The sequence below is a fragment of the Camelus dromedarius genome, chromosome 1, assembly GCF_036321535.1.
Source record: "Camelus dromedarius isolate mCamDro1 chromosome 1, mCamDro1.pat, whole genome shotgun sequence".
Taxonomy (NCBI): Eukaryota; Metazoa; Chordata; class Mammalia; order Artiodactyla; family Camelidae; genus Camelus; species Camelus dromedarius.
Genome location: NC_087436.1, coordinates 57,975,025 through 57,995,215, shown reverse-complemented (window position 1 = coordinate 57,995,215; position 20,191 = coordinate 57,975,025). Strand labels below are relative to the sequence as shown.

Sequence of the window (20,191 nt, the reverse complement as noted above, 5' to 3'; positions counted from 1 at the left end):
TTTTTATCAAGTAGATAATCTCAGTGGATCTCTATTGCTGGATTGTGTCACCTCAAAATCTAATACAGCACATTATTATCTTTATTTTCTAAATATACTACAAATGACAAGGCAATACTCAGTTAATGACTCAAATTCCTTGAAGGAAGTGTTCTTCTAAACAAAAAATTTAAAATAACTCAATGGTTAAAACCCCTTTTTTTCTCCCAGGAAACAAGGTATTGACAGATTTTGCTATTCATATGCTGGGAAGGGCCATTCAGCTTAATATATCACATGTGTCCAGCAGTGTGATGTATTTCTTTTTACCTTAAAAAAAAAGCTACAAGACTCTAAATATCAATTTTAAAGCTTGACATCCTGTTGCAACTTCAGCAACATCAAGCTTCAATGATGCGGTACTGCCATCTCTTGCTCAGTGAGGCCTTCAAAGCGTTAAGTGCTCAAAATGATTAAATGTGTGTTATCTACTCAAACGAAGGAGTTGAGTAGAGGAAAAGAATTTAGGCTTACAAAGCCTAAGTTACAAATATCTTTTCCTACCAAATTCAATATTTTAAAGGTGATATTTGAATACAATGATCAGGCTGAAAACTACTATTTAATATATTCTAGAGAATGCCACTAAATTTAAATGGCAACTACAGTCTTGAAAATGAGTAGTACTGTAAGATTTTTCTAGCTGTAATAGGGTCAGTGTTATCATCAGATGTGTAGCTAGCAAGCTCCTTGAGAGTAGAGATCGTCTTGCTGAACGTTCTCTTCCAAGGACCTCCCACAATGCGTGGCACAGAGTAAGCAGAGACTTGATTCTAAAAGCGATCTGTTTGGATGCTGACCACTGGTTTAGGATGAACAATAGGGTATCGTATTTCTGGTTTGGGGGTTAGTTTAGAAATGTGTTTATGCATTAGATTCTAATATTACCTGGGATTTTTCTACTTTAATCTAGTTTAAGGTAAGCCATTTATAGTAGAGAGATTAAATTTAATCTTACACCAGTGATTATAATAAAGTCATTGTTTTACACAATTTAGTAAAACAAATCATTGTACTTCAATCAGCCACTACCTCCTGGAGAGTTGTGGGAAGTTGGTCTAAGTAAGTAACAGAAATTAAATATCACAGAAATTGATAGTTGCTAGAATATCAAGTTCTAAGGGTGTTACCTAGATCAACTTTTAGTCCCTATCATGATTTTTTTTTTGTTTTCCATTTTTCCATAGGCATAAATAAATAAACAAACAAAGAAAAAAACAGCCTAAGGAAATTAAAAACAAATGGGACTTTTGACTGGGTTAATAAAGTCTTGATTATGAGAATGTACATTGCATAGAAAGTTGCAGTTTACAAACTGCTTCAATATTTCACACACCTTACTTACTTTTACTAAAATAACTCAGTGATTAGGTGATATAACTTTATTTTTGCATCAATAAGGTGTGATCAGTTGTTACTTTCCCTGTGCTTCTATTCTTTTGTTACATTTCTTTAATTGGCATTAATCACATTAAAACAATTACTGGTTTAAATTGTCATTTCCTCCACTAAACGATATACTTCAAGAACAGGAACTGTGCCTTCACCTTCATTACCAGACTACCAGAGGTTGATCAAAAGACTATGCATTAGTCAACATCCTTTCTCTTGAAAGTGACAGCTCATTTCAAACTAGATAAGCAAAAAAAGAAAAAAAAATATTAACTTGTGTAGTTGGGAAGTCTAAGAAATGGCCAGCTTGTCTCTGTTCCACTTCACTTGCTGGCTGCATTCTCAGTTTCTCACTAGACATGATGGCTCTTGCAATTCCAAGACTGCATCATTACAACTTGTGATACAAAAGAAAGATCATTTTTTTTCCTTATCCATATATGAAATTTCAGTCATTGCTTGGGCCCTGTGACTATCTGTGAACTAATTATTAGGCCAAAGACATGGAGAGCTCAGGTTGACCATCTGGTAATAAATGCAGAGGGTTGAGCACATATGGAATACATATGTGTTAAATGTAAAATAATGTTTTGTTATTTGAGTAAAGGGGGAGAAATACTGGGAAGGTAAAAACAACAGATGCCACCTATGAAACTGATACTGAGTTCACAGGACTGTGTGGTTAACAAAGTAAGCATCCAAGCTTGATTTTCTGACATCAAGTATAGTGTGTTTCCCCAAGATAAAAAGTTGTTTTAAAAAAGAAAGATGTCCCAGTAATAAAATTTAAATAAAAAATTATTTAAAAAAGAAAGAAAAAAAGATGAAATATTGACTAGAAATGACTAATAAGGGCTTTTTGTGTCAAATTACCCTGAAAATCAAAACAATAACCTTTGAATCCATAAATGTAAGGAAAATTTCTGGATGCATTTTGTCCTGTGCCACCCAAATTCCCCTTCAAAAGTGAAGGACTTATTCTCCCAGCAGCAAGGAGAGTTCTGGCAGCTGACTATCCTTTCCAGGAATTGCCCTCAGCTGAAGAGAGCCATGGACCAAAGTCCATGCAGCATTATCAAAGCCCTCCTTCCACCAGCTCGAACTCGGGGTAACCCTGAAGGCCGTGTCACTTCCAGAGCTCTCTGGTGGGACTGCGTCACAGCTTTCCCTCTGCAGACCTTTGCCCCCATTCCTTGTCACACAGGTGTCACTTCTGAGAGCAGTCCCTAGTGAACCTCCTACTCTCCAATCTCTACTTCAGAGTCTGCTTCCCTGAAAACTCAGTCTTCTACAGTCTCGTATGTTTTTCTTGGGCCTGAAAACCAACTAGAGTTAGTCTAAATACTAACTGAACATAATTAAATGTTATCGGGAGAGGTGTTTATAAGTTTACAAATGTCTTTTATTTTACATGCTCTTCTATTTACATAAGACGTAATACACACAGTTAACACGTGAATATCTGTACGTTACCTTCTTATATAATATGGATAAGAAAACAATCGTTAAGAGCAGTGACTGTGCTGGTCCAGCTTGTCCAGTAACTACTCTTAAGGGAAGCAAGCAGATTAGACTAAGAGACCATAATCCAGGCAGTGTGAGAATGTTTTGGGTGTGTACATTTACTGGGGAGAAAAGGGATTCATAACCTTCATGATTTTTCTCAGAGGAGTCTGTGACACAAAGAATGTTAAGAAGTTGGAGCACTGGTTCCCAGACCGGTTTCCTAAAAATCATCGGGTTAAAAATCTCTGGGTTTTGTCAGGAGAGTTTCTCATTCCATAGGAATGGAATGGGGCTAAGGAATATTCCTTTTTGGACAAGTTTTCCAAATGATTCTAGAATAAAATTCAGTGGACCGCAATTTGAAAAATACCAACCTAGGGACTAAACTGTACTTCTATATTAGTTTTCTGTTGCTGATGTAATAAGTGATCACAGATTTAGAGGGTTAACCAACACAAATTATTATCTTACAGTTCTGTAGGTCAGAAGTCTCACTTGGGATCACAATGGGCCATAATCAAGGGGTAAGCAAGGCTGTGTTCCTTTCTGTAGGTTCTTGGGGAGAGTCAGTTTTTTGTGCTGCGTGTAAGGACCATCCACATGTCTTCTTTCAAGGTCACCTTCCTTCATCTTCAGATATCCATCTCTGAAGTTTCCAAAAAGTCTCAACTCATTCTTTGGTAGTCAAATCTCCCTTTGACTCTCCTCTTCTGCCTCCTCCTTTTAATTGTAAGGACCCTGTGATTACACTAATCCTGCTGAAGTAATAGGAGCTGTCTATTTTAAGGTCAGGTGATTGACAACCTTAATGTCATCTGGAGTATTAGTTCCTCTTTGCTGTGTAACCTAACCTATCCATAGATTCCAGGGATTAGGACTTGGGCATATCTGGGAGGTCATTTTCTGCCTACCTCACGCAGGAAAAAAAAAATTTTTTTTTTGTCCTAATCTTGTGTTCAATAACTTAGTGAGTCTTCCATCACTTGCTGTTATATAATTATCTGGTCAGTAGAATTAAGAATCTCTGGGAACTACTGAAACGGCCATTTACCTTTCTGTTATCAATAAATAACATCTAGTCATCCCACAGGCCTTGAAGCTTTATGAGGTCAGGCATCACCTCTTGTCTTTTTAATTTCTATAACCTGTAGCATTTTACTCATCTCCTGCCAACTAACAAGATACACAGATAATGTAGCTGGATAATTGTGGTGGTTGATCACATTCACAAATTGACAAAGTCAAAGGCCCAGTCTCTTTTTTAATTTTTCCATAGTGATAAGTGTTTGATGTTACTCTCAAATAAGCAAAACTACTATTGTTCACTTAACTCCTGCATTCCAAGACTCTAAAATATTATGCTTGCTATTTTGGGCAGCTAGCCATCAGTAAACCTTTAGGTGATTCTGTTCTATTGGGGGAGAGAGAGGTGGTCCCTTAAGCTATTATGAACTACTATTAACAATAATAACAACTACCATGTGTGAGAACCTACACGGGATTTCCCATGCAGGCACACACACCACCCTCCTCACTAATTAATCTTTCAAGATATCTATAAGATAACGATGTCTTCATTTACAGATCAGAAAAAATTTTGAAAACTTTATAATCACTTATCTAGGCAGTGTAACCAGCACTGCAGACTAAGGAAACAGAGGAACAGAAGCAATCTTTTATCATATCACTTTTCTGGCCAAATGACAATAAGTATGTTTTAAAATTTCTGGTCAAAAATAAAAGCTAGAAAAGTTCATAGTGTTTTAAATCAAGGGAAGATCATTTACAAGCTGAATTTGTATCATGCTTTCTAAATCACATCAGACTGCTTTTCATTCCGTACACATAGCCTACCATCTACATATTCAGATCCTCTACTTACAACTTTCAAGCGATTAAAACTGTCAGAAAAAAATCAGAACCTCTTTCTGTGTCTCACAAGGATCCATCTGATTTGACCTTCTCTCTCCATACAACTTCACCAAACTCTGCCCTTCCTAGCTCCACCCTCGCTAGCTTGGCTGCAGCCAGGCTGAAATCCTGTAGGTACTTCAGACACAAGCTCTTGGCCGTGCCTCCGGGCACTGCTGTTGGCCTCTCATCCCATCTCTCTGTCTGGGCAAAGTTTTCTCATCCTTTTGATCACAGTTTAAATATCAGTTTCCAGAGAAAACTTCCTTGAGTATTCTAAGTAAAAGAGATCCTCCTCCTCACCCTATGATTATCTACCAGCACGCCCTTATTACTTCCTTCAGGGCACTTAGTGTGATTTGTGCGTATTACTTTGTGGACTTGTTTATTGTCTGCCTCAATCTTGGGAGGGATAGTCACAGTTGTATTCTGGGCACACAGCATCTGTTACTGTATTCTACAATTTTTTTTTAAACAATCTTTTCCCTCAAAGTTAAGATACAAAATTGCACTGAGATTTTATTTCTATGAGCAGAGATTTCCTAGAGCACAAATGATCTGAAACCTTTGCTCTGGTCACACTGTGTTTTCTGAACATCTCTACTTATTTCAATGTATTTTTGGCTTTGTCTGTCTTATATTTAGGTGCACATTAAGTGATACAAACTAAAAAACAACAGCTTTACAATTCAAAATCAAGGATCTGCTCTGACACATATTTTAAAGGCGTATTGGTTCTGAGATGGGGCCCAGGCTTCAGCCTTTTTGATAAGATTTCTAAGTGATTCTGATTTACAACAAAGTTTGAGAAGGCCTGCTTGAGTGTGAACATAGTTCTGTTATATGTCTCCCTGTATCTGCTGAATTTCATCAGATCTAACCCTTTGTTTAATCCATGCTTGAGTACCTTACATCCTTAGGAACTTTCTGACCTGGATGTTTAATGAGTATATAATACCTTTACTATTCCAGCTCCTTTTATCTCATTCTGCTCTATATGAGGATTTGTTCTTTTAAGCCACTATGATGCTGACATCCTGGGTTTAAAATTTAATTAGGAATAAGGAATATAAGGTAAAATTTATGCAGTTATCTATCGTGAAGAGTTTGAGAGTCAGATAACTGAACATGTAATATTTATAGTAGTTGTTTTAAAATAAAACTAATCATAAAAAAGCAAATTTCAAAATTATTATTTTTAATGTGTTACCTTGCAAATACAGACTTTGGTTATGAGCAAATGTTAGTTTCCAAATTTGTCACTATTTTTTTTCTTACTCTGTGGGCTTATATATTGCTTTTAATTGCTAATGTATTTTTTTTAAATGACATTATTGTCCTTGAGAGGTAAATTTTACATGCATGGAAAAATTTAGGAATTTTGAGATAATTCGATTCATAATATGCAACCTACAATTCATTCACTCCTTATCTTAACTAGCTTTTTTTTTTCCCTCCTTTTAACATTTTATGTTATACAGAAGAATATACAGTACTTCATAGTCAGAACAAATCTGCTATATTAAGATTATATTGTGCCGGATACATCTTCCAATCATACCTATCAATGTTTTGATGCCCTTCTTTTATAAACAGCCAATGTGGCACTAGGAAGAATTACCTGTAACATTTCAGACACTTAATTGTTACTTAAATATACATGAAAGTACAAATTTCTAAGCACTTTATTTAGACTGTATTTTACTCTCATTTAAATGTGAAATAGACACGTTTTACTTGATGATCTTTCAGAACTTTGCTTATTTTGGAAAATGTGTGTGAATATTTTGTTAAAATTTATGTTTTACACACAAAGTATATCCCCCATACTCCTGAAAATAAACCATCTCTACCAAATTGGCCAGATTTTAGCTAACAAAGGAGTACACCTAAAATAGGCAAAAATGTAGCTGTTTTATTTATTTGTGGTCTAGGTGACCTAAGACCCTTTGAAGACAACATGTCAAGGCTCACCCTCTTTCTATTTAGATTGAAAAATGTCAAGGTTAGTGATATTGTTGCCTATTTTAAGAAATTATAGTAATCTTGATTCAGATTCATCAGCCATTAATGATATCCATGTTTTGCCTGAGATTAATGTCACTGTTTAATGTAGAGGTAAAATAAGGAGTGTACCCTCTTTATCTCACGTTTGCTTTAGGGAAGTGAGGATCTTCCCCAGTCACCTCCCTCCCCTGTGTCCTAACATTTTCCAGAAGAGAGATAATCTACAAGGCTCTGTGAAGAGAAATTCATTTAAAAAATAACAATTCTACATCTTTCACGTAAACACATTTAACGTACTCAACCTTAAACGTATTTGAGAGTTCCATCAGCTACTCAATTAGTTTTAGATAGCCTGCAGTGCTGAACAATAAACTCTTCTGATATAACTAAAATGGCTTTTATTTCCCTTCTGTGCTGTAATTCACAATTTGATGGGCTTTTGATGTTCCTAGATATCCGTGGAATACAGGAATTTTTGGACAAAGTGTCTCAGCAGGGGATGGATGTTGCACTTCAGAAGGTAGAAAACAACATCAATAAAATGATCACCACCCTCTTTGATACCATGAGAATAGAGGAATTGAATCGCTATCGAGACACTCTTAGGCGAGCCATCCTTGTTATGAATCCAGCCACAGCCAAATCCTTCATTACCGAGGTAAGTTTAAATTGTTGTGGGCTGGGAATAGGGTGTACAAATTAAATGCTTTGGAATAGACCCCACCGAGGAGATGAAAATTAAGAGCAGTGTGAGGGAATTAACTACACAGCTCTCATTAGCACTAATTGAGGTAGCACCGTGATTTTTGCTCATCACATTTACCCCGTACTGTCCAGTTAATTGCCAAGAATGCTTTGTATTTATATATATTTAGGCTCATAGCCAGGATGATTTTAAGAAACCTTCTGGGGATTTAAAAGTGCTGTTTACCTGATTGGATTTAACAAGTTGTCTAACTAATACTTAAATTTTTTATGCAAGTTAAAGTTTTGCTTCTGAGAAGAGATTGCCTTGAATCAGGCTATTGTTGCCTAAACATGATTACTTTTACAAAAACATATAGCAGACTTACTTCTGCTCTGTGAACTCTGTACCAAACCAAATAGTTAAAACTATCTGAAACTCTGCGAACTGATGACCTCTGTACATTTTATGATGCTGGATCCTCAAAATTTTAACTGTATCTGTTCATTTGGCTAGAAGCTCTGAAACTTTTTTCAAAATACAATTAAGACTTTCTAATGATTGGTATAACATCTCTATATTCTAAAAATCTTTGCTGTTGCCTTACAAAATATTATTGTCAAGTCATTTTTTGCCTTACTTCAAATTTTTAAATTTTATATAGTGCTAGAACATTACATGCTTTCACATGGCTTTTACTACTAGTTTAAAAAAATTTGATGACTTTATTTGATTAGTACTTTTTTCTTCATTTCTCCATTATGCTTTCTTTAGCTCCCAAAGTGCTATTATAAAGCCTCCAAATTAGGAAAGTGTTAGAAGTTCTTTACACTATAATATAATTGGTATTAGAGAACTTGAAACAGGATATAAATTACTAAAAAAAAATAAAATTTTTGGAAAATATCAACATTTTTTAATCAAAAAATTTGTTACAAAGTTTAAGGACAAAATATAGAACTTTGACCTTTCTAAGTCTAGCAAGTGACTCAGAGGGTCTCATTGAACGCTGGATTTTTCTTTCAATGGAAAAAATATTTCCAATTTTACAAAAGTTTGCTCTTTCCTTTAAGAAACATAAAATATACTGTAAGATTGAAGGTAAATACACAAAGACATGATATAATTTGGAATATTCAAATTGTAATAAATAAGGCTGAAGTGTCTATTGTTGGTTTTGGTTGGAGAGATCAGAGAAGGCTTCATTGAGAAGGCACATTTGAATCAGACCTAGTATATCGTGTAGGAAATTCACGAAAGAGAAGTGGTATTTAACAGACAAATACAAGCCATCTCACCTACTTTCTGGTCATGTGAAGTGAACAAATTACTTGACATTTTTGAGTCTCTGTTTTTTCACCAGTAAAATGGAAATGATTATTGATTTCAATTGATTATATTTGTAATGCTGATTAATGAGATATAATAAACCTTAAAGAGATGGTGGGGTGGGAGTTGGCGCCTAGTAGATGCTTAAGAAATGGTGACTTACATCACTTTTTCTAGAACAAAGTACATACCTGACACACAGCAGATGCTGCGGCCCCCTATCCTTGCTACTGAACTTTGATACTTGTAATAATCTACAGCTTCCATCTTTGTTCCCAAACACATACATCTATGTTTGTGATTTTCCTGAGAGATTTATCTCCCCTTCTCTACCTAGGCACCATTTTCCCCTACTCAGTTTGTCTTTCACAATGACTGATTTTATGTCTCTATAACTTATGGACAAAGTTTATCTTACAGTCTCAAGCAGTGAATAGAAATGACAGAAAAAAATGTGAACCCACCCCCTTCCCCATCCTAAGCTGGCTATCCTCTTCTCTGACCTGTGTAGTGGTTCCTGTTGCTCAATTAGCTGTTCTCAAACACTTCCCAGCTTCCTTCTGCTTTCCCATGAGTTCTAGGAACATTTCTCCATGTAGCAAATAGGCTGGCCCCTTAAGTACTAGAACCAGTTCATCAAAAGGCAGGCAGCACTAGAGGTCTGGAGACACAAAGAGTAGTTCCTGACTTAGAGGATCAGTTAGTCTAGTGGAGGAAGCAGGCATGTAATTACACAATAAAATGTGAAAGGAAAATACTCTAATAGTAGTAGGTAAATGGTGCTCTGGAGTCCCATAGGAGAACTGACTAATTCTGCAGGGAGTTTGACTGGGCTCAGAAGAAGTTTCACAGAGAATTTGCTTTAGCAGAATCATGCAAAATGAACAAGAATGCATTAGGCAGACAATGATAGACAAACAAAAATTCAGTGTGTGCATATGTGTGTGTGTGTGTGTGTGTGTGTGTGTGAGTGGGTGGGTGATAGAGAGAGAGGGATGGACAGGGTTTAAAAAACCAAATACAACCAAGGGTTTTATAATGTAAAACAAGAGTCCCTTGGCCCACCCATATCTCCTTCAAGTTATTCTTTTGAGAAATAATTACTTATTTTAATGTTTAAAATATAATCAGTATTTACTTTCAGAATACTCTCCACATTCACCTGGTTCAAGATTTAAAAGGTTCAAAAGGACCTTTTATATACACTCTTATTTTACTCTTTTGTATGCAAATAGTGGTCTGCTAGGTATAAGTTCTGTGCCTGGATTTTTGCTATTTAGTAACAGCTAGGAGCTCATTCCATTGAGATATAGGAAGTGTTCCTTGTAATTTTAATGGTTATATATTGCTCCATTGATATATACAGCTACTATGTACTTTTAATTTTTGTATTTTGATTTACTCTGCTAATTTATTATTAGTTGATTTATTATTTTGTCTCCTACCTATTTGCTTTCTGATATGGTAAATGAAGATTTAGTTCATTTGCTTTACCAATACCCTCACCTCCTCTCAGTATAACACAATTTAAAATAACTCTAAATTACATAGCTACACCTTTACTCCTATTCTGTCTACTACAGTGAGTATAGTGTCCCTAAAGCGTCTTTACCTACTCTTCTACTCTGCTGCCCCTCAACTTCCACGATTCACAGCTTTACTTTTATATTGGGTATATTAGAAACATATTTTCTACTCTGTAACTGTAAATAATCTTTCATGCCTTGGCTAAAAGTTGATTCTATAGGATGGAAATCTATAAAGTGATTACTATATTTTTATCACTATGAATATTTTTCACCGCACAACAAAGTAGTAGGATATGATTTTGTTGAGTTTTTTTCTCACTCAGCTTCAAATATTTTGAGTTATTACTTTTCTTACTTTTTTCTTTATTTTATCTTTGTTGGCTACATAAATTCCAAATCCCTGTCTTTAGTGAAAATCTTCAAAATCCTGTTTCCTGCCTGGAGCCTTCCCTCTCAGAGCACTTGCTTTCCTGTCCTATTTCTGGTACTTTCTTCATCACTCATTTGGGCCAGATCCATGAATTTCTGAAGTCTGTATCTTCCAGTTTTTTAGTATCCTATTTTTGCTGGAGAATATCCTCAGGTAACTTCCTAAGGAAGGATATGTGGGAGGTAGAATTGTTTTATTTATGAAATTATTTTCATTTATGAAGATATATTTACTCTGACTTCATTCTTCATAAGTTGGCTAATTATAAATCCCTAGGTTGAAAAACCAATTACCTTAAACATCAGTAGTATTCATTTATCTGGCATTCAGTTAACTGATGAGAAATCCAGCTGATGTCTGATCTTTATTTACTTGAAGGTGGTTTGTTGTTTGCACCTTGAATCCTTTTGGGAAATTTACCTTTAATGTTTTAAAATTTCATGATTATGTGTCTGAGTTACTATCCATTTCACTTCATGTTGGTAAGCATTTTCTTCTTTTAACATAATCTTTAATTTTTCAAAAGTTACTACTTAGAATTTTTAAGTTCTCTTATTTCCTCAAATAATCTCTATATATTCTAAGGTAAATTTTTCCTTGTTTTATCTTGATATTTTTCACATTGCAGTTGTTTTCAAATGTCTCATAATCCTTGGTTGACATTCATATTTAGGAATGCATCAATATGCTGACTGAAAGCTGTGCATATAAAGAAGGGATTTTGGCTTGCCCAAGAGTTTACATTTAGATTGGGCATATGAGATTCTGTTATTTTACTGGAAGTATGTGTGTCTTTGTGTGATCTTTGTTCTAGGATGGAGGTGAAGATCCCGGTGAAAGTCAGCATACGTTTCAATACAGTCAGTCTTCCGTATTTGCTGATTCTGTATTTGCAAATTCACTACTCACTAAAATTTATTTGTAACTCCAAATAAGTCAGCATTCGGGATGCTTTCACGGTCACTCACAGAAATTTGCAGAGGTGTGGAAATTCTGAATTGACCAACAGCCCTCATTAACAGTTAAGGGCAAAGAAAACCACATTCTGCATTCTTGTTTCAGCTCTCATATTGTAAACAAGTGTCCTTTCTACAGTCTATTTAGTGTTGTTTTTGCACATTTTATGCCTTTTGTTGGTGATTTCACTATTTAAAATAGCCCCCAAGCATTGTGCTGAAGTGCTGTCCAGTGTTCCTAAGAGTGAGAGGGCTATGATGTGTCTTACTGAAAATATACCTGTGTCACATAAGCCTCATTTGGGCAGGAGTTATAGTGCCATTGGCCATGCGTTCAGTGTTAATGTATCAACATGCTATTGTTTGAATGTTTGTGTCTCTAAAATTTATATGTTGAAATCCTGTGCCCAATGTGATGGTAACAGGAGGTAGAGCATTTGGAAGGTACTTAAGTCTTGAGGGTGGGGACCTCATGAATAAGATTAGTGCTACTGTAAATGCTAAAGAGACCCCGCAGATCTCCCTAGCCTCTTCCATCATGTAAAAATAGAAGGGAAAGTCCACAACTGGAAGAGGGTCCTCACCCAATCCTGCTGGCACCCTGTTCTTGGAATTCCAGCTTCCAGAACTGTGAGAAATAAGGTTTGTAAGCTACCTAATCTGTGGTATTTTGTTATAACAGCTAGAATGGACTAACACAGACAATATAGATAAACTGTCTTTAAATAGAATCATACATAAAACCAGAGGCTTGCAAGACCCAAACCCTGTACATCGCCTAGGAGCAATGGGTCAGAATTTACTATTTAGTGTTCACAGAAATATAGAGAACATAGCTGTACTCCCAGATTTTTCAGTTTCCCACTTCACTCCTGCCCTCCATTTGGCTTGGCGTTTATAAGCCTCAAAATTGCTAGGACTCTGCAGGGTGCAGTCCTCTGCTCAGCTGCTGCCTCTTATGATGATACCTAGTCCTGGCTCCTCCTGTAATGCTTCATCAGATAGCACTATTTCATCTGCTTTTCTTTTTTCAGTAATTTATTTAAAAACATTTTCTGATGGCTTCTGTCCCTTTTTCCTCCTGGGTCTTGTTTTATATATCTATTCAATCCCTTATCTTTTATTGGGGTTATGGAGGTGATCCCCTTTGACTTTCTTGAGTTGAAAGTTCCAGAATGGTCTTTCAGATTTTTAGAGATTAACAGAAAGTATTTTAAAGAACCATTGTTATAATGTTTAAGAAATAATATATTGAACCATGACATTTTAGGCTTGGGAAGTACAACTTGTAACATTCTGTTCAAATTCCAAATTTACAGTTGAGAAAATTAAAAGCCTCCTTAGATCTAATCAATATTATTCTCAACTTACTCCAGCATCATTTAGCATCTTTGTAGCTGTTGCTGATGACACTCACCATTTGAAACTGGTAAAGTAAGTTGTCAGCCAGTTAAAGGGATACCTGATTGTCAAGTCCTAAGAAATACAGAAATGACTTATAGTGGATTATATGATGGATAGAAAGGCAAATAAAGCTAGAAAGAAACTGATGGATTGGGATAATAGGAAAGATAGAGGAACTAAAGGTTATGATGAGGTCAAAGAGACAGGTTCAGTAAGCTCAAAAGAGAGGAAGGGGTGGAAGGCAGAAATTTTGGTCAAAGAGAGGCAATAGCAGAACTCCCACCTTCACTGCTTCCTATATTTTATAAGTTGGCATGGAAAGTTGTTGAAATCTTCAAGGGAAGTATTAACTTAAAAGTCAAAGAAATGAGTTCTAAAAAAGAAATTGCTCACTTAGCATTGTCTTTTAATTGCTAAGGGGGAGAATGGGCATATCAATTCTGTTTGCATCTTTTTTCTGTCCCTGGAGCAATTTTGTGGCATTGAGTTAATTATGCTCCCTTTGAAGTCTTTGAAATTTAATACATTACATGTCTACACTTAGTGCTCCACCTCTCATTCAAGATTTCAAAGGTTTAAGACAAATACAGCAGTTTCGTGCCGCTGAGTAAGTCAGCCTGCTGTGATATCCGTAGAAAATTGTTATCACAATGTACCTGTAAGTGTCCTTGAAATGAGTATAGTGAGACAGGAGTGCTCACATGATTTGATTTAAATATGGATTAGGATGATATTTTGAAGAACAATAGTTTTTATATAGGAAGAATGTTCATTAGATGCTATGTAAATTAAACCCTTTCCAGAAAGAATACATACATTAGAACTTTTTGATCATAACTTTAAGTTTTCAGGTTTGATAAGAAAAATCAATTCCTTGAAAACAGGAGGTTTTATTATGTGTATAGTAAGGAATATATTGCCTATTTGCATTTTTTCAAATTTTCAGAAAGGAACCCTACTGTTACACGAAATCCTTTTATTCTGCAATAAGAAGAGGGCATTATCTTTTATTCCTTAAAGATACTTTATAATATAGTTTTGATTCCATTGTAGTATATTCCAGAGTACTTTGATCCTGTCAAACAACAAAAAGGCAAATTTACTTACTTTAAATACGTAAGCAGCTTGCCAGAAATAAGCCTTTAGGAAGGTTTAGAAAACAAGTGAAGTTGTCTAGTCTCAATGGATATAGAAAGGTTTCTAGTCATCAAAAGGGTACTGAGAATATTCCAATTACTGTGATAGTTATTTAACAGCTATTTAAATAACCCAGTTTTTACAAAAAGAGAAATTACTTGTAGACATTATGCAATGTACAGTTTTTAAGATGAGGCTAGCATAATGTTAGAAAAAGGAACACATGACTATCAGGTTTTCCCAAAATATGTTCATTGCATGAAAGTCTCTCTCATAATAATGTGTTCATAGATGATTGCTTTGCATTTTTAAAGTACACTTTTAATTGAAATATAATGTACATGATTATAGTGCATATATTATAACTCAACAGATTTCCACACAAGCAGCATCCAGACCAAGAAACAGAACATTAGCACTTCTAGAGTCCCCTTCCATGCACCATCCAGTTGTAACTCCTTGAAGTTACAGCATTATCTTGACTTCTCACACAGTAAACTAGTTGTGATTCATGTTAAACTGTGTAAGAGTAGAAACATACTGTATATACTCTTTTGTCTTTCTCTTTTGTTCAACATTATGTTTATGATATGTAACCGTGTTGAAATATGTAGGAAAAGTTTATTCATTTTGATTGTTCCAAAGTATTCCATTGCATGAATATGCCACAGTTTATATAACTTACGTTGATAATTTTTTCCAGTTTTGCTTATTACAAATATCGGTACTATGCATGGTCTCTTGTGTACGTATGTATTTTTGTTGAGTGTATACCTAGGAAAGGAATTTCTAGCTCGAGATGTATGCATAAGGTATGTCACTTATTAATGCCAGCTGATACAGCCAGTTTTCCAATATGTTTACATGAACTTGGACTCCCATTGGTAATAAGCAGAAGCATTTCAATTTTCTACTTCCTCAGCAACACTTGTTATTTTCCACCTTCTTCATTTTATTTATACTGGTGGGTATGGATTAGATTCAGATTTTATTTTTAATTTACCTTTTCCTGATGGATGGGTTTTTGTACATTTGAGGGGTTTTTTAATATTTTTATTTATTGAGTGCCTATTCAAGTCATTTTACTTTTATTTCCCCTCGTGATTGGTAAGAGTTTTATATATATTAGGGATAAGAGTCTATTGCCAAATGTATTTTAAATACTTTCTCCCATTGTTTACCTTTTCATTTTATAAAGGGTGAATTTTGATAAGTATAAATTTTTATTTGTAATGTAGTCCCTTATTAACTTGCTTTCTTTGTATTAGTGCTTTTTGTCTTTTTTAATAGAAACTTCCTGCTCCACAATCATGAAGACATACTCTCATGTTTTTTCTAGAAATTTTGTTTTATCATTTACATTTAAATATGAAATCCATCTGAAATTGATTGTAGAGAGGTTGAGATACATTTATTTTCCATATGGTGTCTTCTATTCATTTCAACACAAGACCAGTGTACCTGAATGCAAAAGAATACTATATGTCTCCACCACCAGTAAATAAAAAGGGAGTTAATCAGTATATTTGAAAGTATAGGGCTATTTTATTCCTGCACAGCATTTTGTGTCTATATCATTTTTTTTCCTGTCTAAGATGAAGCACATGATTTTAGGAGGGAATGAAAGGCTATACTGATGATTTCATTGGGATAAAAATCTTTCTATGATCCCATGATAACAAAAGTTAATGATGCTGGATTCTATAATAAAAGTTGAAACTCGGAATTTCCAAGGGCTCAATAGTCATGGGTCATAAAGTAGCAGCTAGCGACCATTCACTTAAAAATTCACCTGCTCTTTATGGATATGATTTGTACAATGGCATGGAATTTTAAGAGAAAAAAAGAATTTTAATTTAACTGGAGTTAAAAACAAATCCACCAAATCCTCTAGCAAAGACTGCTTCATTCCTTCCTGAATTTAAGTTTTCTTATATTATAGTTATCAATTATTACTGAACTACTGTAAATCCAAGTTTTTACTCTAGCTCAGTATTGTATTGAACTTGAAAGGCAGTTCAGTTACTAGCCAGCCCACAGTTTTGCATAATTCTTTTTTCCAAATGAGGTCTCAGATTTATTTTACTTTCCACTTGACCAAAATCATGCATGACAGGTCTTCCTTCTGTTAATGAGGCCTAAAAGAACATCAGGCTTTTCTTTTCTTTTTTTTTTTCATTCTTTTTCCTTTTTTTAATTGAAGGATAGTCAGTTACAATGTGTCAGTTTCTGGTGTACAGCTTAATGTCCCAGTCATGTGTGTGTGTGTGTGTGTATATATATGTATATGTGTGTGCGTGTATATGTGTGTGTGTGTGTATGTGTGTGTGTGTGTGTGTGTGTATATATTTGTTTTCATATTCTTTTTCACTAAAGGTTGTTATAAAATATTGAATGTAGTTCCCTGTGCTATACAGAGGAAATTTGTTTTTTATCTATTTTTATATAAAATGGTTAACATTTGCAATCTCAAACTCCCAAATTATGCTTTTCTTCTTGGAGCTCTATTTAACTCTCAGAAGTATTCCCTGAAGATGGGGACTAAGCAGAGAACTAGGTTGCAATAAGTCCAAGCTTCCAAATAAGACAGATCCAACCCACTGTGACTACTGACTTGGATGCTGATATTGGTAGCAGTTTGCTACTAATTTCTCCTAACAGTCTAAAGGTCATTTAACAATTTTTGCCTTTGCAGCATCTAATTTGATAGTTTGCTTCTTTTCTGTTAGGGTTTTGATAAGTCAAGATTTTCACTCTCTTCTATTTATTTAAGCAAATTTAAGCAAGAAAATAACAGAACGTAAGTGAAGGTTGTACTCTTATTTGAAATATAAAATCACAATTGCCACAACTTTCAAGGCAAGGGAATTGAAATCCTTGTCTAATCCAGTATTTATTTATTTATTTATTTATTCATTCAGACAATATGTTTAAAGCTATTCTGTGCAAGACAATGTGCAAAGTGTTGCTAGGAATACAGTCATGAAAGATATATGGGTCTAGCCTACAAAGGACAGATAGACTAATAAGGAAAATGTAAACATAAAATGTACAAAACTCATAAAACCACAAGAAAATAAATAGTTAAGTTACTCTTCCCAACTCCCAAAGGGAATTAAAAACAATTGGGGGGTAAGGGGAGGTAACTAGGTTTATTTATTTACTTTTAATGGAGGTACTACGGATTGAACCCAGGACCTCCTGCATGCTAAGCACACTCTCCCATTGAGCTATACCCTCCCCTACTCCCAAAGGGAATTAAAAATAAAGAAAACAAAGTTGCTATCTAAAAACTTAATCAAAGTTTTCAGATAATATATAAGATTACCCAGATCTAGAAGTAAACCCAAATTTTACTAGTTATGGGGTAACTGAGAAGTCTTGGCTACTTTGAGAAATTCTTACCATGACTTTCTATAGTCTTATCAAAGCAAGTCTGGAATGTGAATGAATCCAGGAGTGCTTAAATATATATTGGGATTTCTCTCCATGAACTTATATAGACAAAACAAAAAGCGATTAGTTAAAATAGGCCTAAAATGATAAATTTGAAGATTAGAATTTGGCAGTGTTTGTCTGTTACTGCCTAGAAAAGAAAGACATCCAACCTGGAAAGCAAGGACATGCCACAGATAAAAGTATTCTCTGTGGTACACCAGGCACAGTTTATCAGGCCTTATCATGGTCTGAGTGAAGTCATTTCAAAATTATGCCCCTCCTTGTTTCTGCTCCCATTCTCAACATCACCTTTTGAAGTTAGGAGAATGATGAGCCCCTGAATGTAAGCACTAGAGAGATATGTTTGCTGCAAAAAAAATAAATTAGCAATGTAATTAATGTGCTTTTTTCTAATAAGTTTGCTTGGTTCATAGATGGCAAATACTTGCTACAAGCACCATTATTTTCCGTTCCCAGACCAAAACATAGATTACTACACTCTGCCCTGCTTTTCCTTCCAGGCAGCCATGGCAAATGGATCTTAGTACTGGAGTCTAAATCTACTTATCAACCTGGGTTAGTGTGAATCAGTCTCCCAGAACTCACTCAATTCCTTAAATACTCACTGATAAAATCAATATTTTAGATTTGTAGAGGATAAGATTTTAAGGTACAGCCACCCCATGAAGCTTTGTTGAAAAGTTAGTAGGTATCCCCCGAAGTTACAGTTCTATTCAGAATTTTTCTTACTATAATACAGATAAATACAAAGGAAATAAATGGGTTAGGTAGAGGAAACTAAGAAAGTTCATTTGATTTTTCCGGAAAAACCTATTTTTAATAGAATACACACAACTGTAGCATAAGAGGATTAAAAGATTAAACTTATGTGTATCCACCCAACACTAAAATTATATGAACAATGTGGGTCCATTAATTTCAAATATGAATTACTTAAAATACATATATTACTTGATGAGGCAACATTTAAGTCAGTACCTGAAAGTCATATTCAGGATTTTGCTTTAAGGCAATATGGTAGAAGGGCATCCTTCCATGAATGAAGAAAAGCATAAATAAAGATACTGAGATGGAAATTTGCAAGGAGCTGGATAGGTTGGGGACACAGGCTAACAGAAGTAGAATTTTAGGATGCAAAGTCAAGAAGTAAGGTTGTACCAGGTTGGTAGATGAAAAACTTCGAAGGTCAAATCTAAAGAAGGGGATAAGCTACAAAGGCAGCATGAACATGGAATTTGGATTGTTTCTGCTTAATTAGCTGTAGAGCCCTGGCCAAGCCACTTAAATTCACTTAGCTTTATTTTCGTCATCCATAAAATGGAATAATTCCTGGATCACAGAGTTATTCTGAAGGCTATACTTGGTAATATATAAATAATATGTAGAATAATGTTCACACTTAGAAAAATTTTAATAAGTTTTAGTTGTACAATGTCCCAGAACTGTAGAGTAGGGTAAAGAAGAAAATAAAAATGGTGTTAATAGACTGGGAAACTTATTAGATGTATTTAACGAGGTTGAGATATGGGCAACAGAGATGGATCCTATGTTTTAAGTCTGGGTTTCAGTAACACTAATGCTATGAAATCAGGGACATAAGAAAATGAACATGTTTTGAGATAATATGATAAATAAACTTTTAATCATAAACTTGATGTTATTCTGGAACATCTAGATTGAGGCATGCATGTTATTAGTGGAAATGAAGGAATGGAACCCAGGAGTCTTAAGCTATTGTGTTTATCAATGAGATGATCGTTGGTGACCTTTGAAAAACCATTTACTAAAACAGTGTGAGGGGAAAGACGGTAAGAGGTTATTAGCAAATAATAGAGTAAGAGTAGGCAGCTCGTTCAAGTTTGGAAACAAAAAGGAGGGTCGAATAGTACTGTATCTTAGGCAGAAACCTATTTCAAGGAAGATGTTTTCTAAATAAGAGACATCAGGTGGAAAGAGAGACACTGAAGATGCAAGATATAGCATCAGAATCAACATAGCATTATTGCAATGAAGTAGGATCCGTTTTATAAATAGATTATGTTTATATACAAAGGATTTTGAAGGTTAAAGGAAGGCTCAGTTGCGTTTGGATGGGATGCATTTATAGTAGAATCAATGTATTTTAATTCACTTGTTCTCTGTGAGTATTTAGCAGACTGGATGTGGAGGCAGAAAAAAAAAATACGAAGAAGTTAAAAAGGATGGCTTACCCAGGGAGGGGGACTAACCAAAAAGCAACTAAAAAAGGACCAGGCCATCTATGGGGACCATAACACAGATGACATAAGACATGCTGGGAAGCCATTGATTTCCAGTAAGAAACCAACTTCTTAATACAAGTTACCAAATTTATGAAAGAAATACATATAAAACTTTCCTTATATTTTATTTATGCTTACATAATAAG

General features: G+C 34.9%; 1 protein-coding gene across 3 annotated transcripts in view; it reads left to right on the top strand.

The window, feature by feature from the left end:
- GRID2 (glutamate ionotropic receptor delta type subunit 2) overlaps positions 1-20,191 on the top strand; it is a 1,267,385-nt gene that overhangs the window by 679,053 nt on the left and 568,141 nt on the right. For all 3 annotated transcript variants that reach the window (XM_064484830.1, XM_064484825.1, XM_064484834.1), the window contains exon 4: positions 7,308-7,513. In XM_064484830.1, the coding sequence (XP_064340900.1) occupies positions 7,308-7,513 (206 nt within the window). The remainder of the gene's footprint in view (positions 1-7,307; positions 7,514-20,191) is intronic.